Here is a 27,148-nt window from a genome sequence, read left to right on the forward strand (position 1 = left end):
AGAAAAATTAGTAGCCTATGCATTGCACTGCTAGTAATAGACAGTCAATAATCAGGCTTATAAATCAACTTATATATATATATATATGCTTATTTACCATGTACATAAAACCATTAATTTCATAACCTTATTTATACATGGGTCAAGAATTATTTTTCCTAAGAAGATATAAAGTTAAAATTTATGATCAACAGTGCAAAGGCTAATGAATTAATCTTACCCGATGAAATAAGTATGTTCAAGCTTTCTAGCTTGCCATACTGTGCAGCCACAAATAAAGGCGTGATTCCAAAGTCATCCTGGCATTCCTTGTTTGCTCCTTTTTTAAGAAGCAATTTTATGATCTCAGCATTTTCCTAAAGCACAGATTCATATTTTAAATAAAAGGAAAAAAGTGGAAGGTATCTTTTTTTCTTATTGTATTTTTTTCTGTTTTTCTTTTTAATCTTCTCAGTAAAGGAAAACTTGAAGAAGAAAAAAATCAACGAAACAATTTATGGTTGTATTGGTTGGGAAGGAAATGACCAAACAATGAAATTATACCATACTTTTAGCTAGCCCAATAAATGTAAACAGATTAAATATTGATCTCTAGGGATTATAATCCTTATGAAATTTTGCAAAATTAATTTACTAACCCAGCACTAAGGATATAACACAGGTTCTAAACACACCATTATAAAGAAGCCATTGCTCTTTATCAATTTACATCCCATATATTCTGATGTTTGTTAACTATGCTATCATCATTTGAAAAATTTAAATAATCCTTATAGCCCAAAGTTGCTACAGCTACTATAGCAGTTGGCTTATTCAGAATGATCATTAGCATTTAGACTGCCTTTTCTGTGCTGCACTAACCATTATAAATCACAGGCAAGTAGAAAGCAAAAACTGTACAGAACTGTCATTTTGAAAGGGTAAAACACACAATTTACATGGAAATGAAATAATAAATTCAGAGATTACCTGGAAAGAAGCCTGGTGCAAGGAGTTCCATCCACACATAGAATGGGATCCATTAACATTTGCTCCATGTCGAAGTAACAGCCTTAACACATCTATCTGTCCATTTTCAACAGCTGCGATACACAGGAGTCAGAAAAATTTTTGTCAGCAAAAAGGTATGTTTATAGGACTAGACACTTTGGTAATGTTCTCATCACTTATTCACCTCAGAACTCACAATGCTGTGACCATTCCTAAATAGTTATCACAAAATCATGTCTTAACCCAAACTCATTTACATACACCTAATCCTTTCTGTGCACATACAAAATTATTTTCAATAGTGTGCTAAAAGACACAGAGGAAATGGAGACAAAAAGCAAACATTCTCTCTGAAAATGAAAACAATATGGTTCAGAAGAAATAGTACCAGTCTGGAGAAACAGTCTCAAAAAGGTCGAAAGGTTTGTTATCATTACCATTTGATCAAAAATTACAAGAATCACTGACAAAGTGAAAGATAAGTTCTCAATTTTGGACATTTTTTCACCACCATGAACAACCAATGATATGCTTATGCGCTGGAGTTGTGGCTCAGCAGTAGAGAGCTTGCCTAGCATGTGCAAAGTCCTGGGTTCAATCCTCAGCAACACATAAAAATAAATAAATAAAATAAAGGTATTATGTCCAACTACAACTAAAAAATAAATATTAAAAAAAAATTCTTATATCCACCAATAAAAATCTTCTCATATATTTGAATTAAAGGGGGACTCCAGATAAACCAAAAACTGTCGTTAGATAACTAAAACTGATTACTCCCAATTGCTGGTATAGTAGAAGCTCCGAAGAAATAATTTATATGCCTACAGATAACCCCCAAAAAGGATACACACAAATATTGGACTTCCATTTACATATGTAACTTAATATTAAAACAAGGTATATTTAAGTCTAATATAAAGTACATATAACAGTTTATAAATCCTACTTGGTAAGAATGAACAATCTACTTGGGGGAACATGTTATCAGTTGGTACAACAAGCAAGTAGGGCTAAACCTTCCACAATGTATCCACCAGAAAATTTTGCTAAGAAGAAGACAATAATTCTGGAAGAGTTTAAGCATGGAGTTAATGAAAAACAGAATGCCAGAATATAATTATATACAGTAGTTCTCCTTATCCAATTTCACTTTCTACACTTTTCAGTCACTCACAGTAAATGGTAGCCCAAAATTTTAAATGGAAAAATTCCTGAAATAAACAGTGTGTAAATTTAAAATTGCTTACTGTTCTGAATGGTATCATGAAAACTCAGGCTGTTAATTTTCTCCTTCCCATGACATGAATCATCTAGCATATCCACACTGTATACAGGACCTGTCCATTAGTCATTTAGTAATCTTAGCCATTTCATTTCGGGGAAGGGGGGTAGAAAACAGAGCTTCAGGCATCTACTGGGCATCTTGGAATGTATTCCCTGCATATGAGGGGATACTTAGGGGTTACTAATGTAGTGCTACATAAAGTAAGTATACACATACACAAACACACATACTCATAAATCACTGGCAAATAAGATAAAATTTAATAGCCCCACACCTATTAAATTATTTTATTAAATTTTAAGTTTGGAGAAATAGTAATATCTACAATAGAGTTGAGATATGTATAAGAATGCCTAACTTCATGTGCTTGGGTATATATTTTATTTTAAACAATTATTCTGTATCTCCTACTAGAGTAGAGGATGGAAATGGGAATATAGGAATCAACAACTTTCAGGCATAAAAAAGAAAGGCATTAGATAACTGGATGACAATTACACTTGAAAAATGTTAAGACAGATGAAACAATGGGGAAAATAAAATACTTAAAATGTAAAGCAAGAAGTATACTCATTATTACTGAAGATAAGTAACATGCCATTGATATTCTATTAGTTTTTTACTGGCAGTGAGGTTGGTTTTGTTTGTTTGTGATACTGGGGATTTGTTTGTTTGGGATACCAGGGGTGCTCTACTACCAAGCTACATCCCAAACCCTGAACCCCTTTTATATTGTTGTTTTGTTTTTGAGACAAGGTCTTGCTAAACTGCAGTTTGTTGTTAGAGTCTGTAAACAAGTCAAAATAACACCTGGAATTTTGCCAGGGGAATGTTAGAGTTCGTAAACAAGTCTGGATGGTGCCTGGCAAAATGCCAGAGGGAATGGTTTGAGAAGTAACAAAAGCGAGCCATTAAGTGTGGAGATTCCTTATTGGTTGACTGATGTATCTAGTTTATGCTAATTAGATAAGCTGTGTGGAATGTATAAATACTGCTCCTGTCCTGCAATAAATGGCTCCCACTCCTGCTGTATCAACGTACACAAGTTATTCGTCACCCCCCCTGATTATTCTGCTGCAGCCGGACTGCGGCAGTTTGTGATCCTCCTGCCTCAGCCTCCTGAGTCACTGGGATTATAGGTGTTTGTCATGGTACCTGGCAATATTCTATTAGTTTTAGATATTGAATTTATACTTATAGCTTGGATCTGGAATGTAAATCTCCCTATGTTGAAAGTGTGGTCCCCAAGGAGGCAATGTCCAGAGATGAAAGTGGTTGGATCGTGAGGGCTCTGACCTTATGATCTAATGTATTAATCCACTGAAGACTACATGGAACACTGACAAGTATTCCTAGGGGGAAGAAGTAGATCACTGGGGTTGTGCCCTGGAAAGGTTTATCTTCTTCAGCCCTTCCCCCACCCTACCCCAATCTCTCTCTCTTCTGGGTCCCAAAGCAGCTTTCCTCTGGCATATCCTTCTACCATAATGTTCTGCCTTGCCTCAGGCCAAAAGCAATGGAGCTGGTGACTGTGGACTGAAAGCTCTGAAACTGTGAGACAAAATAAGTCATTCTTCCTCTAAATTGTTCTAGTCAGGTATTCGGTTATAGCAGTGAAAAACTGACTAATGCAAACCAAAGCTTATTTCTTCATAAGAACTCTAGGAAGTCTTTTAATCAAAAATTCCCTCATTCTGGGCAGGTTCAGAAATGTAACCAATAAGTTTAACATTATTTACTTTATTTCTAAGTTAATATTTAAGCATTTTATCAAGGAAAAAACAAGTTTTTCAAGCTATTTTTCTATATTCAATCTAAAGTCAATCTAATTTGGAGTGGATGTCATGTCAGAAAAGGAAGAAAATCTGTTTCAAATCCAAGTCATTTATCATTAGCAGTGATCGCTTGCAAAAAATCAGTCTATAGCTAGGCAGACCCTGAGTTGAAAATTATCAGGTTGTTGGTGATGATATATGAAGGAGGGATGGAGATAAATTTGTTTTCTACGAGTTAGGCTGACCTTATAAAAAAGAAAATAATTTTACTGTGATTATTAAATACAGTATAGAAGTCAGACAGAAAAACTGTTTTCACTTTTAATATTATAAATTAAAATTGCTGATCTCTACTGAAAACACTTCCTAATAGCAAGAGTGAAACCTGTACATAAGCAAATAAATAACATTTTCATAGCTCTTGCTAATTATTTCAAAATAAAATAAACTTAATGATTAATAATTGTGAAATAGTAGTTTATGAAAGTATATTTATAGCTTACATTTACTACCAAAATCTCTGCTTTGGAAGAAATGCAATAATACTGTCTTTATCAAATTGAAGAAGGGATCTAACACTGTGAACAGTACACATCCAAAAAGGAAGTCATTATTTTCTACATATTTTCTCAATCCTTCTGAGAAAAGCAAGTATAGTACTGTGGTTAGAAACTATCCCACATCTAAAATAAGACTATGCAAATCTTTTCCCAAAACATAGTCAACCATCAAGCAACTATAACACCGAGTATTTTTGTATTCTATGGGGACAGTGGGGATACAGGTAAAGAAGGAACCATAGAGAAGGATACCAAAGCATTAAGAGTACTTCTGCCAGGCTGGGGCTGGGGCTCAGGGGTAGCGCACTTGCCTGGCATGTGTGAGGCACTGGGTTCGATTCTCAGCACCACATATAAATAAATAAATAAAGGGCTATCAACAACTTAAAAATATATTTAAAAAAAAGAATACTTCTGCCTACCAACATATAGAGAGAAATGATAAATGTATAAGTAATGATAGCAAATTATCCCTACCTGACTGAATCAGTGATGTTAACTTGGTGGAAATGGACTACACAAGGGTATTTTATGTTATATTGCCTCCTCTCTAATTTCTCATATCACCCATTTTCTGGTGGGTTCTACTGTTCAACCTGTAAACTGGTTTTGTCTTAAAAATAAAACAAATAATTTGTCATGACCCCTGCTATCAATATGCTATTTTCTTTTACTTTTTTTGCCACTAAACTTCACCCAAAGACCACTCTCCTTAAGTCTACATTCACTGATTCCATTTTTCCAATCAGCTGTTAACAAATACTGTCTACAACATACCAAGCAATGTTCGAGGTACTAAAAATACAGAAGCAAATGAGAGATCAAAATTCCTGCCTTCATGGACCTTACAAAGTCTCTATCCATAAGTAGCATGCAAACTTCACTCCCATAATTCATTTGTAATTATTCCCTTGATAATAATCATCAGTGACACCCAGGTCATCAAATTCAATGGCCTTTTCTCAAGCTGTAACTTCCTATTCAGTTTCTACTGCCTGTGACATTAAATTCTTCATATCTCTTTGATATTTGAATATTATCAAATACAATTAATTTATACATGATATGAAAATGATCATAAAATATGAAGAATATTATATAATATTTTGAGGAAGAAAGGGGAAAGATGAGAAAAAGGAAGAGGAAGAAATTATTTTATGGGCACAAATGCCTAGGACCAATCATTTCAAAACCAGGGAACTGTATGTCCCCATTGTTATTACATCAGCAGTAACATAATCATCGTTATGTCCCAATTCAAATCTTAAAGTAACATGTACAAAAATAAGCATTAGTAATTGTGCACAAGATGGCATCTGGAGAACAACGGAAAATTGACTCAACTCTTGTAAACTGCATTTTTCTGAAACACCACTATCAAACCTGGCAGATACTTAAAAGATCAATGGTCTTTCATCCTTTGAACACTGTTTCAGAATCAATATGAACAGGTAACAAATATTACATGAGGCAAAATTGATAAAGCACTATATTAAAAAAGATCATAAAAACTTATCAAATAATTAAACTACATGAACCTTATTTGGATCAAGATTTCAACAAATTGAAATACACACACACAAATATATAACAATAAAGGAAATTTCAATACTAACTGGATATTTGATGATATTAATGAATTATTATTTTAGATATGATAATTTAGTTATAATAAAGTATCTTTATCCTGTGGAGATAGATATGCAAGTATTTTTATATGATGAATGGGATTTTCCTTAAAAAAATGAGTGGGGGTAATAAATAAGACTGAAAAAGAAACAATACTAATACTGAATTGACAACTACTAAAGTTGGGTGTTAGGTACATGGCAATTTACTATATTTTTCCTCTATGCTTTTGTATATGTTTAAAATTGTCCATGAATTTTGTTGGAGGTTGGAGGGGTACTGGAAATTGAATCCAAGAGCTTTACCACTGAGCTATGTCTCCAACTCTTTTAATTTTTTTATTTTGAGACAGGTTCTCGCTAAGGTGCTTAGGGCCTTGCTAAGTTGCTGAGGCTGGCCTTGAACTTGTGATCCTCCTGCCTCAGCCTCCCAAGTGGCTGGGGTTACAAACATGTGCCACCACACCAGCTGTCTGTGAATTTTTAAAGGAGCCTTTCATAAATTATAAAGGTAATTTCAATATGGGAATTCGCAAAACACGTATCTGAAATATTTCTTTTGTCAATGCTGGGAATTAAACCCAGGGCCTCACACATGCTAGGTAAGCACTCTACCACTGAGCTACAGCCCCAGCAAATATCTGAAATATTTCCAATGTGCATACAGTCTACACTAAATTTTCAAAAACATATCAAAAAAAAAATCTAACTGAACTATGTTCTACTTACTTGGTAATATTAAAGTCACATTTTATACATATTAATTGAAACCTACTTTAAAACTTAAAAAAACGGGGAGAGGGAGATAAGTCAAAAAAATAAATGAATCTATAACAGAATAATAATAGTAACTGGGACAAAGCTAACCTTCATAACACTCTGTTGCTCTTGTTCTCTGTACTATAGCTTGCCTTGTATAATAACTAATTCTAGTTATTAAAATATTTCCAATTAAATAGTAAGCCCTTGGTATCAGGAACTAATACTAATAGTGCAAAGGTCTGATAATCACCAAATCAACATAGGACAACATAATGAAATTCAGCTACAACTTCTACTATTCCACTGATAAGCAAAACTGATTGGCTAAGCAGTTGAATTACTATTGAATTCAACTTCCTCACCTTCCCAACTGGACAGAACCAGTCTAACGTTTAGAATATAACTAAATTGGAATTTAATTTAAAATATCTATTTCCAAGATATATGTCTGAAATTGGAAACAAGAAGCCATGTCATCAGTTGCAACCACTATGTCTTGTGATAAATGTTCAATTAGAGAAAGGAAATGTGTAAATCTAGAACTTAGAAATGTAGCATGGGTTCCTAGAAAGGAAAAAAAAGGAAGAATCATAATATCTGGTATTTCACCAGTATCCAGAGTCCACAAATAAGGAATAGGAACAAAATAAGCTGCATTTTGGGGGGTAGAGCTCAAAATGTCCCGGATACAAAGAGAAGTGGGAAAAATTATCCTGTCTTCAATTCAGACAGGTATTGACTGTAAGACTTTATCCAGCTGAGACAGCAGAAGAGAAAAACCATGAGCTCCGAGGGTAGAAACACTGCGCCTCCAACCACACATCATAGTACTGAAGGAAGCTTTCAGTACAAAAGTTTAAGAAAGTAAGAATGACATGAGACTATCATTTCCTACAATAATTTCTTGGGAAACACTTTATATTTTTAAAGAAAAAAAAAAGTTTTACATTTCCTAAATTAGAGGGGAAAAGAAGAAAATAAAAAGTAATCTAAGTAGGCATATACATCGTAACAATTATTTGAAAATGAGAACTGGAAGAACCACAAGTACCCTTTGTCTCACCCAAGACTTTCAACCAAAGATAAAACTCATTTGTGGTATGTAACACATTAGATTCAGTCACAAGCCCTATATGAAGACTTCATGAAGAAATGGACTCAAGATTCCATGTGGGAGAATAAGGGCTGATATACACATACATGTTTAAGTACTAAATTATTATTAGTAAATAATAATCTTATTCAATATAGCATTTGTTAAAGAGTAAATTTTTAAAAATCAGATATTTTGGGGCTGGGGTTGCGGCTCAGGTAGAGCGCTCGCCTAGCATGTGGAAGGCCCTGGGTTCGATCCTCAGTACCACATTAAAAAAATAAATAAATAAAAGGTATTATGTCAACTACAACTAAAAACTACTTATAAAAAAATCAGATATTTTTAGAATATAATTATCTTAGTGAATGCTCTTTTGAAAAATGCTTACTTGGGACAAACTTGACCAAAATTATATTGTTCTGTTGTGTGTATGTAAAAATATATAACAATGAGTTTTACTACTATATATAATTATGAAGCACTAATTTTTAAAAAATGCTTAATATGCCTCTGTGTACTACAGATAATTTGTACCAACCACAAATTACAGTACAGTGAGTTCTATATATATATTAGAAAATAAAATTTTGAGGCTCAAGATTTTGACAGTGATTCTAAGAAACACCAGTCAATGAGGCTTCGATGAACAGCATAACTGTGAGTTTTCCAACTCCCCTAGTTGTAGAAGGGAATTGCCAATAGTTCTGAGAATCCCAGAGATCACATATGTATTCTTTTAGTACATTGGAATTATGTATGAATTTTAATTACATTTATGCTTTTTTGAGTTCTACATATACTCTATTCTCCATTAAGTACTTACTTCATTTTTCTACACAATTTACAATAAAATGGTCTTTCCATTGTAATCCTAGATTATGTAAAACTTTTCTCATACTACCCCTTTTATGAACCAAAAGCACCATTCATAAGCCATTTAACTACAGTTTTTCTCTGGTCCTGTGGTTACACTGACATCTGGTGGCACTAGAATAGAAACTATGTTACAATGACAGTTTTTTCTAGCATTGCTAGTATTATTCTATATAATTTCAAGTTTGTGTTTTTGTAAGATTTTACCAATACTCAAGACAAAAGAACTAATAAAGTGCCAATATAACTCCTATTGATGTCATGCATTAGTTATAATCCTTCTCTCTGGGAACGTGACTGGCAAGGATACAGAATTTTCAATTATTTCAAGAATGTCACTGATTCTGTTCAGTTATGTACTTAATAACTAAAGCTTATAATCAGAATGATTATAAATTGAGGCTTTGCCACCAAAGATAGATACATAATGTCAAATCACCCTCTATCTATAGTTTTAGATGTATTCAAAAAATGTTTATCTTTAGTCTAAAGTGAATTTTACTGATATGTAGAAAATCTTTTTCTAGAATTATAATGAAAAGTTATATATTATTAATTTCCTCATGTTTTCCCATTGGTTAATAATCTTAAAGATGTATACTGATGGGGAAAACCCTGATCTCATGGGCAAAACTCATGTTAGTAACATAATGAAAATACCCCAATTGAATTCTACATGCTATCACTGACATGGCTCATGGTTTCTAGGAGGAAAAAGTCTAATGGGCAATTAGACATCAGAGACCACATCCCAAAAAAATACATCCTCAACCACATGTATTAGAAGACAAAAACCTAAAATTTCACTATCCTACTATGTAGCGATAACTTTTCCATGTGTCACCACAGCAACAGAAAGTTATAAGAAACATTTGATTAAGAAAACATATCCCTTGGGCTGGGGATGTGGCTCAAGCGGTAGCGCGCTCGCCTGGCATGTGTGCGGCCCGGGTTCGATCCTCAGCACCACATACAAACAAAGATGTTGTGTCCACCAAAAAAACTAAAAAAAATTAAAAATAAATATTAAAAAATTATCTGTCTGTCTCTCTCTCTTAAAAAAAAAGAAAAAATAAAACATATCCCTACATTTGTATCTTATTCTAGGGGTATACCACTGAATTCTATAATTTTTGGTAATTATTCAAGTTTTTGAAGCATTAATACAGCAGGATTCTCTTTACAGGAGCCAACTCTCTAAATATGATCCATATTAAGACTCATAGAAGTGGGACTTGACACAGTAGGATGCTTGCCTAGTATATGCAAGGTCCTGGATTTTATCATCAGCATCACAAAAAACAAACAAAAATAAGACTTAGAGAAATAAATGATTACTGAGGATTCCTTATCAAAGAAAAAGTATATGGATCAAGGAATGCTGTTTATGTAGAAGCAATACTTGTATTTCAGTCATTCTAACCAGTAATAATCACATAAAATTAGTTGACTGATAGCAATAATAATCATGAAGAACAAAGAGACAATTGCATTAATAACCCAGTTTGCCACATAAGCATACTGTATAACTATGCTATTTAATATCATCCACAAACTGGCTATCAATCTGCAGACTGTTATCAGTCCTTAAAAAGGTATAAAGGTTTGATCAGAATATGAACCAACTACATCCCTAAGCACACTGTTTAGTTCAGTGGACATTTTTTTCTTGAGATAAGACTTCCTTGATGAAGGAGACAACACAATGACTTCTGGCTCAAGTCTCTTATACAAACAGACTGATATTTTCAGTAGCATTGCTGTATGATACCTAATTAGAACAGAGATTGTACTGTATCAGGGCAGGAGGACTAGAAGGAGCTGATCTAGGTTTATAGATCAGTTACCATAAAATAAACTACTCAATTATTGAAAAAAATGCTAAAATCAAGAATTTCTGTCTTAGGTTAAAAATTAATATGGACTTCCAATTTTAATATTATAGCACAATGTATACATTTCTACTCACTTTCTTAAAAATCATCCAAACCCAATTAATGCAAAATCAGCAAAGGAAAATGAAATTTAAAAATACTTTGTTTTTAGCAAAACAAGGATTCATCCTAGTTTTAAATTTTTGAACTCTAGATCAAAAATAGTTTTAAAAGTACCTCCAAAAGAATAAAGATCAATTCTGTGTACTTATGGGAAGAAGGGAGGAAATGTCTTAGCTACAAATGTCTTTCTTTCTTTGCTAGAAAAAGCTAGCAAACAACACTTCTCTAAGGTGAGAAATTCCATCTGAGGTGTAAAATATAAATCCCCAGTAGTAGGAAGAGATACCTGGGCTGCCAGCAGGAACTTCTCTGGATTCAACTGAAATATGAAAATCGGAAGAGATGGGTCTAAACAGGCAATCACACTAAAAAGCCATATTTTTGAGAACAGTCTGCTTCTACTATCACAGAAGGGAAAATGCATTGCAAAAACCCATAGGAGCCAATCCTCAGTGACTGGTAAAAGATACTAGCTAAATAAACTCACACTCAAAAATCCTGAATTGAAAGAAAACCCTAGCTAGTATGGAATGCAACTCCAGCTCCTTCCCATTATATACCTCCTGAAAATAGCTGGTCAAGCAATATAACACATATTTCTAAGATGAATTATCACAAAAGAACCAGTACAAATCCCAATAAAAGATATAAGAAAAAGAAAGAAAGTTACAGGAAAAATACTTAATAAAAACTATCATAAAATATTTCCAATAAGTGAATGAAAATTATAGCTAAACTTGTGCTTTAAGATTTTTTTTTAATATTTATTTTTCAGTTTTTCGGTGGACACTACATCTTTGTTCACAACATCTTTGTATGTTTGTATGTGGTGCCAGGCGAGCGCGCTACCGCTTGAGCCACATCCCCAGCCCCATGCTTTAAGTTTTTAAAAAAGAAGTGAATGAAGCAATTGCCTCTGTGAAACACAGCACAACACCAAAATAAAAGTGTTCAAGGTAAAAGATCATTATATGATAAGAAATGACATATGCAAACTCAAAGAATTCACAAAAGACCTAGGAAAACAAAATCATCATAGAAATGCAGTTGAAATTGAAGACACACTATAAATATTTCTAGAAAGGAACATAGAGGATTTTTGTGTGTGTGTGTGTTTGTGTGTGTGTGTGTGTGTGTATGTGTGTGTGGTGCTGGGGATTGAACTCAGGGCCTTGTACAGGCGAGGTAAGCACTCTACCAACTGAGCTGTATCCCCAGCCCCCAGAGGATTTTTTAAAAACAGGAAAAGTAAAATAAAAATAAAGAGTAAGCAGACTAGAGAGAAAAGATTAACAAATAGATAACAACTTATGAATAATCTGAACTCAAAACACCAACATAACTGAACAGAAAAATATTTAAAGTTATAATTCTATAAATATTTACTAAAAGTTTTCTAAAAATCTGCATCCAAATATTGAAAGGGTATACCCTGTCTTAGAGAAAACTAATATAGTACAGACATGGAAAACTATTGACACAAAAAAGAAAAGAAAATTAGGCTAGCCTCAGATTTCAACTCTGAGAATGGATCACCAGGAAGGGAGGGGAGATGGGATTAGGAAAGACTGTAGAATGAATCAGACATACTTTCCTATGTTCATATATGAATACATGACCACATCATGTACAACCACAAGAATGGGATCCTAATTAGTATAAGTTATACTCCAGTTATATATGTCAAAATACACCCTACTGTCATGTATATCTAAAAAGAACAAAGAACAAATTTTTTTTAAAAAGTTTTAAAAAAAGTTCTTTTTTTAATTATTTTCTTTTTATATAAATTGTTACATATAACTTTAATGTTTATGTGGACAGTATATCAAAATAAGAATGCATTCAAAAATAATTCATATAAGCTTTTCCTTCTCAATGCATTAATATTCTCATCTTCTAGAAAAACAAAATATTATTTAAATGTAATTATATAAAAAAAAGTTCTTAAGAAAGGGCTGGAATGTAGCTCAGTGGTAGAGAGATTACTTGCTTAACATATGTAAAATCTAGGTTTGATCGCCCATAACCACATACACAAATAGAAAGTTCTTAAGGAAAGAAAGTGTGATTCAAGGATTTTGTGCCTAAACAAACTGTTGTTCAAGTATGAAATAATTATTTCAATTTTGACCAGAACCTAGGCAATACTATTTACATAAATCCTTTTGGAAGGCTCTGTTTAAGGAAGAATTTAGTTAATCAAGTAAAACTGGAAAAACTACAGCAATATAACTGGTGATACATTTCTAAGCTGTTTAACTATATAACTAAAAATAAAATAAAATTATTTAAGATGACAGAACACAAAGGAAAATGCTATTTCAACTGGCAATGCAAATATGAGACAGATGACAAAAGTTGGAAAAGAAAAGGAGAAAAAAAAAGAACTACATAAGAAAATAAGGACAGGGCTGGATTTGTGGCTCAGTAGTACAGCACTTGGCTGGCATGTGTGAGGCACTGGGTTCAATTTTCAACACCACATATAAATAAATAAATAAAATAAAGATCTATCGACAATTAAAATTTTTAAAAAAGAAAGAAAATAAGAACACTGATCTTCTGATCTTTAAATGCTGGAGGTTTTAATCTATCAGATATGACAATAAATTGACAGACTGTATAACTAAATTTTACTGCATGAAAGCAAAACAAGAATAATAAATATCCTAGATTCATAACTGCTTATACTAAGGAATTAAAAGATACTGTCTTAAAACACAAAAGAGTTTGAGGTAATAAAAAGTTACATCAAGAAACATAAGACTATATAAACAGAGATAAAAACAAATACTTGAACATAAAATCAGTACTTTTATTTTATTTATTTATTTATTTACTTATTTATTTTTGTGATGCTAGGGGATTGAACCCAGGGCCTTCTGCATGTAAAGCAAACACAACTTTTAGTGAATTCCATACTTTTGACCTGGGAAAACTCAAACCCATATTTTTAAGAAACTAACATGTCCTCAAGTAAAAATGCTTAAATTCCTAGGAAAGATGATTAATCTTTCAATTGAAAAAAATCAAAAAATACCTCCAAGAATAAAGATCAATATAAAATATATTAAGATAGATGCATATTAAATTTCAAAGTTCTTGGCTTCTCTACAAATAGCCTTAGGCAAGATCACTTATCCATAAAGATATTAGTGAAAAGTGAAACAAATGGTGATTTGTTCCAATTTTGGAATACAGCTACAGAATCAAAGTTAAAAGATATGCCATGAAAGCTAAAGTATAACAACACATTTCACAGTTAAATACTGAAATAGGCAATCTTACATAACACTGTATAAAAACACTTTACTTTCACTAAATATTACTGCTATGTTTAACACTAACTGTTACACAGAATAATCAGAGACTCAGAACAAAAAAATGAAAAATAATCCATCAAAAGTAAAAAGTCCATGCTGTGCAGTTCCCATAGAAATCATTCTATAAAGGCACACTGGATTGGATTTGAGTCTACAACTTATCCATGTTTGTTTTTTTGTTTTTTTTTTTTTTTTTTTTTTTTTTTTATCTCTAACAAAATAAGAAAAGAACTTACTACCTAACTAGCTGGGTTTTCGCTTTATTTATAAATAAAGATGTTGCCAGGTACAGTGCACATCCCTGTAATCACAGCTCAGAAGGCTGAGGCAGGAAGATCATGAGTTCAAAGCAAGCCTCAGCAAAAGCAAGGCACTAAGCAATTCAGAGAAATCCTGTCTCTAAATAAAATAGAAAAAAAAATAGGGCTGGGGATGTGGCTCAGTGGTCAAGTGCCCCTAAGTTCAATCCCCGGAACCCCTCCCCAAAAAAATATGGATGGATAGATAGATAGACAGACAGACAGACATAGATAGAGGTGTTTTTATTTTGGAAGCAGTTTTATAAACTATCCTTAGAATACTTACTATGTACATGTGTATGGAGCAAAAGGAAGGGACAGAAAGCAGAAAGAGAAGGCAAGGTAAAGAAAAGAAAAAAGGGAGCTGACTTCCTTACTAAAATAAACTCCTAACTATGTGTTAGGTAACAAAATTCCAGAAGGACAATTTTCATATGGAAAAATGAGAAGTTTCCTGAATTTCCCCTTTCTTGTGGGCTTTTCTCATTTTGATTCCTCCTGTTATCAAAGAGAAGAGTTCCTTCCAAAGCTCAGTTTTATTTATATGCTGGTGAGTTCTATATAGGGAAGATATTCCCATTAGAAACAGTGGAATAGTAAAGTTTCGGTCTACATTTAGACTTGAGTTCAATGGTAACCATACCTAAGAATGAGACACCATACGATAGAATATTATTCAGCAATAAAAAGGAATGGAATACTAGTATATGTAACAATGTAGATGAATCTCAAAAGCATTATGCTAGGTCAAAGATGCCAGTCTCAAAGGTTACACAGTATGTTATTTCATATACATATTTGATATTCTGAAAAAAGCAAACTAAAGGGCTGTGGCTCAGTGGTAGAGCGCTTGCCTAGCATGTGTAAGGTACTAGGTTTGACTCTAAGCACCACATATAAATAAATAAAAATAAAGGCCTATTGACAACTAAAAAATATTTTAAAAAAATAAAACTATAGGAATGAGAACAGAAGAGTGGGTACTGAGGTGGGGCGGGTTGAATAAAAACAGCAAGATGGAATCTTGGGGTACTAGAAAGGTTTTATATCTTACTTGTTATCATTATAGAATTTTATTCATACATCAAGAGTCATAGAACTCTATACTAAAGAGAGTGAATTTTACCATACATAAAATTTTTAAATAAATATTTTTAAGTTCCTAAGAAAAAAAGATACTTCCAGAGCCATTTAATTTTATTCTCAGGCCAGTAACAAAGCTTAGGTGGGTACTATTATAAGTGAGAAAACTGAAGCATAAGGTAAATAAGTGAACATACAAACTATATGTGCCAGGACCAAAACTATAGTCTTAGATACACTGATTCTATCCCAAATGTTTTATTCTCTTAATTTTCTCAGTTCCACTCAACTTTCTGAGACAAATGTCCCTGAAGATAAATAGGATCAAAGGAAGGAGGGAGGGAAAAAAACAGTGATTAGAAGTGTATCACTTATATTCAGGTCATCATACTTAAGGAATTAAAGTACTCCACAATTGAAGAAGTCTGCATAGTAATCAACATAAGCAACAAATGAACTGTCATTAAGGGATTAGCTGGTGATTTCTTCCATAAAAGCTTAAATTCATAATGCTCAGAAAAAGAAAATGCAACATAAAACATTCACAGGTAACCTTGTAACTATTGCTACAATTTCAGTACTACCTAGTTTCAGAACTACACTGAGAACAACAATGGTGACCACAATTCAGAACAGATTTTACAACTTTAAATAAACATAAAGTCCCAGACACCACCACCCAGGGTAGAAAATAAGAGGGAACCAATCAAAATACTTCAGTTTCAGAATCATATAAGTGGTAATATAATAGAAGAAGCATACTATAATTTAAACTAGTTTCTCTAAAAAATAATAAATCACATCTAGACCCTAAATAGCATACATCACCTAAAAACAATGGCGTGGTTTCTTCTAAAGTAGTTGCATTTGGATCTGCCCCAGCTTCTAAAAGAATCTGTGCGATCTTCCAATGTCCTTGACTTGCAGCAAGATGTAACGCACAGAAGCCCTCAAAAGTCTTTGTCTTAATGTAGTTTTCAGAAGAATCTATGGAAGAACAAAATCTCATCAATCAGAAGATTATTACTTACTACTTTGTTGAAAAGCAAAGATTATCAGAGGAGAGGTGGAGGTGTAGCTTAGTGGTGGAGCGTTGCCTCACACATGAGTCACTGGGTTCAATCCTGAGCATCACAAAAAAAATAAATTAAATAAAGGTATTGTGTCCATCTACAACAAAAATTTTAAAACAATAACAAAAAAAGATTATGAGAGGAATTTAATGAAATATTAAAAGTTAACTTATAAATTATAGGGCTGGGGCTGGGGCTGGGGCTTAGCGGTAGCACACTTGCCTGACATGTGTGAGGCGCTAGGTTCAAGCCCCACATATAAATAAATAAAGGTCTATCAACAACTAAAAAAAAAAGAAATTTTAATTGTAGGTCTCATAATTCAAAACTCTGGTAAACCAAGGAGAAGTTCTACAGGGATCCTATTGTCACAGTTCTTTGATTTTCTTACCACACAAATTCTGCCCATTCACTTTAATTTTCTCTTCTCTAATTTTTGGTAAGGAGCAGGAGGGAAGGGGCATGAAATCAAAGGTCACACAACATCAAGATCTGAGGAGGATGCAGCACCAAATATTTGCTTAAGCAAGATTTACTGAAACATTAATAAGTTTGGTTCAATTTCTAAATTTATTTCTAAATCCAGGAGGAAAATGGTCTCACCTCTAGCATTCACTACCTTGTACTTAACTAACACTATAAAGGCAATTTTAAATATGCCCTTTCTAACTTAAGGTAGCCTTAGTTAGTGAAAATTGCCTTTCCGAAAGAATAAAACACACCCTAAACAAACCAATTACATATGTTTAAGAGAAACTTCTGAGTTAATTTAAGGAGTGCATTTGTAATGAAAAACTAAAAGTTCAAGTAACATTCAAATTATATAAATAATATCTACATTAAAAAATTTTAAATACAGCAAAAGATAATACTGAGAGGTGACTTACTTACCAAAACAATAAAATTCTAAGCCCATATCAGAAGAATGGACTCTATGGTGGAGGCTGAATGGTGAAGGCATTTCTGAGAGTGGTAATAAAACAAACAAAAAAACTTCTAAAATATTTTCCTGAAATACCAGAATAGAAACTAATGATCCTAAAACAGTCATCTATTTTAAGCATTTCTTGTAATTATAACTCACTGATAAAATAGGCAGACCAAGCTATAAAGTTCAAAAGCAAGCTATAAGTATTTAAAGAAAACAATCTCAGACTTTACAGAATACTAAATGGCAAGCAGAATAGTCATATTTTAAAGTGCCTTATCACAGAAAAAGTGTTTCAGAGATTAGTCAGAAATTGGTATTTATTAAGATGAGTTTATTTAGATCAATTAGAGATTAGTATTTAATGTATTACATGTGGAATACAATTAAGATTTTTTTGTCACAAAACCTTATAGTTTTGTGAATACAAATGATATGAACAACTAGGAACACATAGATATGTATATAAATAATTGATATACGTTGAGTTCTTAAGTGGGAAACTTCAATATTATGAAGACACCAATTCTTCCCAAAATAATTCATACATTTAATATAATTATAATTAAAATGCCAGTAGAACTATTTGTTGGTTTTGAACTGTTTGTTGGTTTTATACTTGGTAAAATGATTCCAGATGTTTGAGTGTGGAGTAGGACAGGTAATAATAACAAAGAATTCAGAAAAACAAACAAGACAAGCATTGTAGGGTAGCCTGGATTTATGCATTAAATCATGTCTTCAAGTTAAAAACAGTAAAATAATGCAGACAGGAGTAGAGAAGAAATAAATAGAAGAGGGTTTTGAGAAGTAGCTCAGTAGTAGAGTGTCTGCCTAGCAGGCAAGAGGCCCAGGATTCAATCCCCAACATGACAATTAATTAAAAAAAAAAAAAAATAGAAGAAAAGCAGACTAAAAAGGATGACAATTGGAAAGTTAAACCTGTAAACCAACTTTAAAGGAGTCCCTGTTAGAGAAAGAAGAATACATATTCTCTTCCATTCCATTAGGGGAAAAAGAGAATTTAATCTCAACCATTTAAGTACTATGTATTAAGACAAAAGAGTACACTAATTTACAGCAGGCAGAATTTTTTTTTTTTTTTTTAATCAATCTGGAGGTAGGTGGAAGGGGAAATCCTAGGGAGACAGTCTGGGACAAATGGGTATATAGGCTCTAGGACTTTAATCCAAACTTGTTACCCACTGAAATCTTTCCCTGCCTCTCTCCACTCTTTCAACAGTTTATGTAACATACCTTTCCCCACCCTCATATTCTAATCAAATTGACCACAGAGACCAGAACACCTCCAAAGATATTTCCCCGCCTTACCTCAACAACTCAATAAAAGGCAAGACATACCCAACCCTTGGTTTTGGGGACTGAACCCAGGAACTATATCCATGTTACCACTGAACAATATCCCCAGTCCTTTTTATCTTTTATTTTGAGGCAGAGCCTTACTAACAAGTTGCTTCGATTCTTGCTAAGCTTCCAAGGCAGATCTTGAACTTGGGGTCCTCCTGCCTCAGGCTCCTGAACTGCTGGAGTTACAGATGTGCACAACCATGAACCACTTACCCACTTTTATTTGGGGCCCCGCCTGATTTTCATCTATCAGAGCTGTTCCCTTTCTCCTCAAGGTGAAGCCCCTCCCCCAACATACTGCCTTTGTGTTCATGTTCTTTGGCCAGATTTCATTTCTATTGTCATTGGGTCAAGAATTCCCAACCCTAGTATCACTAAGATAGAATGCACATTGTAACATAAAAATTTAATTGTATTCTGAGGAGGTAGAAAAAAGATGCTGGCCCACATAATTTTGAGAAATAATGTTATGATTAAAAACTGTAAAACTAAAGACAAAAGGAGCTATACATAAACACTATACTCTATTTGATAAAGATGTTTCCTGTAGATGTAGAAATTCAGCAATTCTGAAACCACTATGTACATGCATACTAAAATGGAATAAATAAATAAATAAATGGCTTATGAATCTGAAGCCCAGCTTCTTAAGCAAAGGCTAAAATGAACCTAGAATGTCATACTAGGGTCTAGACATCAGGATTAACCCATTTAATTTAACAATGTAAGTATAGATGGCTAGATAAAATTATGTATAGTTATACAATCATAGTTATATATGTACAATTATATGTTTAACTACATATATATGTATATACATAAATATCCATAAATATATTTTCTAACTCTGTCTACTGAAAGGCTTTCAAAATGAGTGACACTCCAGTAAGAGTGAAAACATCTAGTCCACACATCTTGGTTTTGAATATCATTCAACAACAACAAAAACAGGTCTCTTAGAATGGTTGATTCTTGGGCTAGGGCAAGGAATATATAAAATGAGCCAGTGCATACTGTAGGTTCAGAAAATTAAAAAGTGCTCAAAAAAAAAAAAGAAAAATCAAACCATGTCAAAGGGACATGGGATTCAATCTGATAGGGCATCTAATGGCTGAAACAATTTGAGAAACAAATAACATTTTATTGATGGACGGACAGACGGATGGAAGGAAGAAAGAAGGACATGAGCTAAATCTCCCAAACAGATGATTCCAAATAATTTATACAGAGGTTCCACCATCAAGGAAATAGAGCTTAATCCCCACCTCTTCCCTCCACCACTGCACACCCAGTGTTGGAGATTAAACAGGGCCTCAACACATCTAGACCAACACTCTTGACACTGAACTACAACCCCAACTCCTAATTCCCATCTCTTCAGTGCAGGCCACCCTTAGTGACATATATACATACCTACCCTATGAAAGAGAAACAAAACCTCTGATATAATTATCTGTGAAGTAAAGAATAGGCATTTCTCACTCAAGATGAGAAATACTGAAATTAATTTACTACTAACCTGAGACCTTGAAAATTTTTACCTATAGAAAAACAAATATACTCAGCTAACTTTAAAACACTGGACCAGAAAGGTAACATCTTAAAAGTTACAAGATTTAGGCTACAATTCTGGCTCTGCCAGTTATAATCTATACTACACTTTCGGTAAATTACTTGAACTATCTGGAGCTCAGATTCCATAACAGTAAAACAAAACCTTCAGTGGGGCTCAATAGAATTATATATTTAGTTTCCTGAGTTTTTGTGAGACACTAATAAATAAATACTATAATCATTACAATATTATGGATTGTAAGACTTATTGTCAATTTGACAAAGTCTCCAAAATATTTTAAGAAAGTCTTCAGAATCCAATCTAAATTGGGTATGGAAGTTCCAATGATAAAACTGCTTCCCTTAATTAACATGTAAATTTTACCAAAGGCATCTTACCCAACTTGTGCTAGACCATCAACTACTCTCTCAATTTCATCCTTGCCTGACAAGAGAACTTCTTGAAAGAAATGGCTCATCATACTTTTTTCAGTAATTGATGGACCTTTGTTTTATTTATTTATATGTGGTGATAAAAATTGAACCCAGTGCTTCACACATGCTAGGCAAGCACTCTACCATTTAGCCACAGCCCGAGCCCTCATCAAACTTCCTAATACTTTAACCTCTACTTATTCTCACTGGAAGACAAAGTGGTTTCTATTTCTCATCTACTTACTGAAACTTTAAATGGTAGGAGAATTAAAGACTCCCCTGATAGACAAACATGATGAGCATATCTTTCTTGCTTACACTTTGAGGGTTGGGTCCATCTAAGCTGGACCTATGCCAACCATCTGTGCAGCAGTGACAAGACTAGGCTATAACACTCTGCCAATGATACCAATTAGTGGGTGTATTTGTGAGGATGTTTTGAAAAGAGATTAGCATTTGAATCAGTAGACTAAGTGCAGAATTAGGCAAGAATCATGCAATCTGTTGTAGGCCCAATAGGACTAAAAGGCAGAGGGAAAATTTCCTCTCTTCTTAACCTCCCTATCTTAAGTAACCATCTTCTGCCCTTGGACATCAGAGTTTCTGGTTCCTGAGCCTTTAGACTCTGGGATTTACACCCATGCCCCTATCCTGGCCCTTAGCTGTCTGGCCTTTGGCCTCAGACTATTAAATTCACAATGGTTTCCCTGTTCTTGGGCCTTCTGATATATTTTAAACATATCCCTCTGACATAGTGAATGAATAGAGCCAGGGCAGAAACAGAAGATCTGTTAGGATGCTATTGCAACATTCTGGAGAAAATATGATGTGGCTAAGACCAACGTATTAATAGTAGTGAGAAATGGTCTGATTGTGTGTGTGTGTGTGTGTGTGTGTATGTGTGCGCATGCTCATAGGTATATAAGACACATAAACATAAGAATTTACTGTTCAAGGATTGGATGACGGACATGAGAAACAAGAAGGAATGGATGTCTCACAATGGAGTATTCCCACTTAATAACTGAACAAGTAAACAACTAAGGGATTAAAAGACCTGTCCAACATCATACTAAAACAGTGGCAGTCACTAGAACCCATCCAACCATAATCACTCTATTTCACTATCTTATTTAACTGTTAGGTCGGCAGGCTCTTCCCTTCCCCCTCCCCCTTCCCAGCGGCTGTTGCATGGAAACTTTCCACCTGACTGAAGAGACCTGAAATGGCCAACCAGAAGCTGACATGGCAATGGACACCAACCACCACGGGTTCCTACAGGCTGATGCAATTGCCATGTCAACTCAATCAGCCCTGACGAACCCAGGACAAACTTGATCCCCCTAAACTTGGCTGGGCCAACCTGCTGTCCTTAGATGCAATTTAGATGGCCTAGGCCCTCCTACCTCCAGTTTCCCTTATTAGCATTGTTTTCGCCTTCCCCTGCCAACCCCCCCAACCCCCCATCCCACCCTCCTCTGTGCCTGTCTTCCGGCCCCCCCCCCTTCCCCCCCCCACCAGTGAATCTCGGCTGGGAACACCTCCCAATAAACCTTTTTTTGGTGCCTTATTCTCCTTCCGTGGTTCCTGATCTCGCATGCCCCTTTCTGCTTTCCATTAACCATCTCTAGCTCTGTTACTGTGTTATACCAGATTCGTGGGACCCCAATAGACCTCCAGGAGCCTAATCCGATGCAAGCACACAAGAGTCTTTATTGCAAGCTCGAGCCTGGACTCACAACCATTCCGACACAGCGGTCCAGGGAGTGAGTCCTGGTCCTTTGTTCAGTGAGATTTTATAGGTTTTGGGGAGATACTCTATGCGTCACAACATCACACAGCAAATCATTCCATACTTCGGGAAAATCAAACAACAACTCTTAACATTGATTAGCACATTCAATGGCGGGAACAAGTTGGGTAGAGGTGATTGGCTAGTACAAGAAGGGAGTTTGTTTGAATTGATTGGTTTAGGCCACAAGGGGTGTACCTGCTAAACTACATGGTTTCCCAACATGTTATCAACCACCATAAACTACTTGAGGGTCATCTGGCATTCCAGGTATTTTCCCTGTCTTACCCTGATTAGAGGTTGCTAGGGGGGTTGCCATGGGACCTCACCTAGCCTAACTGAGTCAGGGACACCTAGTGCCTCAGACCTCTCCTGTTATTTACAGACAAACAACTCAGCAGGGTGGGTATGTACTTAGGAGTGCTCTGTGAGTTTTTCCACGGACAAGGGTCACGCCCCCTTCCTTAGGACAGGCCTTGAGGTAGAAGCTGCTGTTATTTATTTATTTTTTAAAATGGAGTCACATTAGTTTCTCAACTGTTCCTTGTATTTCAGCATATTTTCTTATTTAACATGAAGTTAAGTAAAAGTTACTACAAGCAGATGACTTATTTGCTAAATAAAAAGTATTTGTTAGGGAGTGGCTCAGTGGTAAAGCACTTATCTAGAACAATAATTAAAATAATTTTAAAACTAAAATTAACATTTTTTAAAGCAACTAAAAGGCCTTCTGCCTCATTCTAATGTAGTTTTTCTAGCTGGTAAAACAGATAACCCAATATTATGATTTCTGGACATTAGTTCCAACTCTAAGAATGCTGTTAAAAAAACAACCAAATGCATTGAAGACTGAGCCCCAAATTGTTACCATCTCCTAAAGTAATTCATATGGCTGCTTTCCTACCTTCTACAAACCCTACTTCCTATCTTCATCATAGCCTTACTCTAGTCCTGTGCATATAATACACATAAATTAAGTTTAATTCATAATATTCAATTCTAACACAAAAAGAGCTAGAAAATTGTATTTAAACATTTATAATAACTATTCATCTAGCTAACTATGTTTGGCTACCTTACCCTCCAAAATATCAAGCTCAGAAAAAGGATAATCATTGATGATAAAATTGTTTCTTAAAATTTCTAAAAGAAAATACAGATGAACCTGAACAGCAAATTCAAACACCATTATTTGAAAGCATACCCAAAATCACTCAGTAGCTAAAGGAAAAAAAATCTGTAATATATACATCACTATTCTGATGTGGGAAAGTGATATAACATTATATTATAAATGAGCTTTTAGGCTAGAAAAGAACATTCAAACTCATGTTGTTATGCTCGAATTCGGGACCCCCAAAAGACCACCAGAGACCAAGATCGAGGTGTTTATTGCAAAGAGGTGTTTATTGCGAGCAACTGGTGACACTGAGAGGCCCAGAGTTTGCAGCAGTTTTATACATTCTTTGGAGAAGGCAGGGACCCCCATATACACCATAGCATCTCTTAATAAATCATCACACACCGCGGGAAAATCAAATAACAACTCTAAAACATGATTAGCACATTCACTGGCGGGAACAAGTTGGGTAGGGGTGATTGGTTACTACAAGAGGGGGATTCGTTTGAACTGATTGGTTTAAGCCAAAAGGGGTGTTCGTGCAAAACTACATGGTTTCCCAATATGTTATCAACCACCATAAACTACTGGGAGGGTCATCTGGCATCCCAGGTATTTCCCTGTCTCATGCTGATTGGTGACAATGAAAAACCAGCCTCTATCTCAGAGCAAAGCCTGTCCAAGGAAGGGACAAGGCCTTTGTCCTTGGAAAAACCCACAGAGCACTCCTAAGCACATTCCCACCCTGCTAAGTTGTTTATCTACAAATAACAGGAGAGATCTGCTGCACCAGGTGTCCCTGACTCAGTCAGGCTAGATGGGGACCCATAGCAGCCACCAATCAGCATGAGTCAGGGAAATACCTGGGATGCCAGATGACCCTCCCAGTAGTTTATGGTGGTTGATAACATATTGGGAAACCATGTAGTTCAGCACGTACACCCCTCTTGGCTCAAACCAATCAGTTCAAACGAATACCCCTTTTGTACTGACCAATCACCCCTACCCAACTTGTTCCCGCCAGTGAATGTGCTAATCATGTTTTAGAGTTGTTATTTGATTTTCCTGCGGTGTGTGATGATTTGCTATGATGTATATGAAGTCCCTGCCCTCTCCAAAGAATGTATAAAACTGCTGCAAACCCTGGGCTCAGGGCTTCTCAGCGTCACCCGTTGCTGTGTGTGGGTGCAGAGGACAGAGCTAGCTAGCAATAAACACCTCTTTGCTGCTTACATCGATCTTGGGTCTCTGGTAGTCTTTGGGGATCCCGAATTCGAGCATAACAACTGCTAGGGGGTTGCTATGGATCCCCACCTAGCCTGAGTCAGGGACACCTGGCACAGCAGATCTCTCCTGTTATTTGTAGATAAACAACTTAGCAGGGTGGGAATGTGCCTAGGAGTGCTCCGTGGGTCTTTCCAAGGACAAAGGTGATGTCCCTTCCTCAGACAGGCTTTGCTCTGAGGTAGAGGCTGGTTTTTCAATGCCTTTCTCTGTCACCAGAGATAATTTGAGAATTAAATCTTTATAGTTAACTTCAAACAGGGTTTTACAAACATATCTTAAGCTTTTGATATTTGAAGCACAAAGTCTCTTTTTCTAATTATCTTTAAACAATCATCTTGTATAAAATAACCTAGATGCCCTTCAATAGACGAATGGATAAAAAAAAATGTGGCATTTATACACAATGGAGTATTACTCTGCATTAAAAAAATGACAAAATCATAGAATTTACAGGGAAATGGATGGCATTAGAGCAGATTATGCTAAGTGAAGCTAGCCAATCCCTAAAAAACAAATGCCAAATGTCTTCTTTGATATAAGGAGAGTAACTAAGAACAGAGTAGGGACAAAGAGCATGAGAAGAAGATTAACATTAAACAGGGATGAGAGGTGGGAGGGAAAGGGAGAGAGAAGGGAAATTGCATGGAAATGGAAGGAGACCCTCAGGGTTATATAAAATTACATACAAGAGGAAGTGAGGGGAAAGGGAAAAATAATACAAGGGGGAAAAATGAATGACAGTAGAGGGTGTAGAGAGAGAAGAGGGGAGGGGAGGGGAGGGGAGGGGGGATAGTAGAGGATAGGAAAGGCAGCAGAATACAACAGACACTAGTATGGCAACATGTAAATCAATGGATGTGTAACTGATATGATTCTGCAACCTGTATACGGGGTAAAAATGGGAGTTCATAACCCACTTGAATCAAAGTGTGAAATATGATATATCAAGAACTATGTAATGTTTTCAACAACCAACAATAAAAAAAAAAAAAAAAAGAACAAGTAGGAGCTGGAGTTGTGGCTCAGTAGTAGAGCACTTGCCTAGCATGTGTGAGGCACTGGGTTCGATTCTCAGCACTGCAAATAAATAACTGAATAAAATTTTTAAAAAAATAGTCTCTAAAAAAAAAAGTAAAAAGAAAAAAAAATCACTACTGAAAAAAAAGTAAGGATTATCTCCTTTCCTGTCCATAAGGTAATGATTGGTAGTTCTGATAAGCTATGGATCCCAGAAGTCTAAATTTTAAGTAATTATACCTGACTGGAAGTACACAGGGAAGAAATGAAAATAGTTTAGTAAGTATTAAAACATGGAGTATTACATTCAACTTCAGCTTAAATTAACTCAATACAATAAATGGTTTTTTTCAATTAAATGTTAGAAGTATGATCTAGTAGGAAAAAACAAGAGCATTAACATCAGAAGTGGGTTCAAATCAAATACATTTATTATTAAATACCTTAGTTTACTGGTAACATTTGCCAAGTTGACTTCTGTGAGCCTTGGTCTTTTCATAAAATAAAAGGATAAGTATAATAGGGCCTCTAACAGCAATATTTATATACTAGATAAATAATGTAAATCAAGCATCTGATACAGTAACTTAGAAATCAGTGTACAATCACTATTAGTTTTCTTCCCATCCACCTTCTCCTGAGTGTCAGAACCTCTTCTTCAGTTCATGCCCTTCACTTAGTAATGTGCTATTTAACATTTAAACCCAGTGTGCAGCACCAGCTGACTTCTCTGATCTGAATGAATCCCACCTTAGATGGTCCCAAGCTACAAACATGGAGTTACTAAACGCAGCATTGCAAAGATAAGTACAACATTACTCTCTATCCCACTACTATTTTACTTTCTTCACAGAACTTTTACCTTTTAAAAAATTCTTATTTAAGTGGTTAGGTATT

General features: G+C 34.8%; 1 protein-coding gene across 6 annotated transcripts in view; it reads right to left on the reverse strand.

Moving 5' to 3' along the window:
* Asb3 (ankyrin repeat and SOCS box containing 3) overlaps positions 1-27,148 on the reverse strand; it is a 154,326-nt gene that overhangs the window by 46,349 nt on the left and 80,829 nt on the right. For all 6 annotated transcript variants that reach the window (XR_011704343.1, XM_071601563.1, XM_027934293.2 and 3 more), the window contains 3 exons: positions 16,506-16,664; positions 970-1,082; positions 221-356 (listed from right to left, as the gene is read on the reverse strand). Coding sequence is in view for 5 of the 6 variants with exons in the window: in XM_071601563.1 (XP_071457664.1) it covers positions 221-356; positions 970-1,082; positions 16,506-16,664 (408 nt within the window). In the remaining variant the exon portion in view is untranslated. The remainder of the gene's footprint in view (positions 1-220; positions 357-969; positions 1,083-16,505; positions 16,665-27,148) is intronic.

Source organism: Marmota flaviventris, chromosome 14 (assembly GCF_047511675.1).
Source record: "Marmota flaviventris isolate mMarFla1 chromosome 14, mMarFla1.hap1, whole genome shotgun sequence".
NCBI lineage: Eukaryota > Metazoa > Chordata > Mammalia > Rodentia > Sciuridae > Marmota > Marmota flaviventris.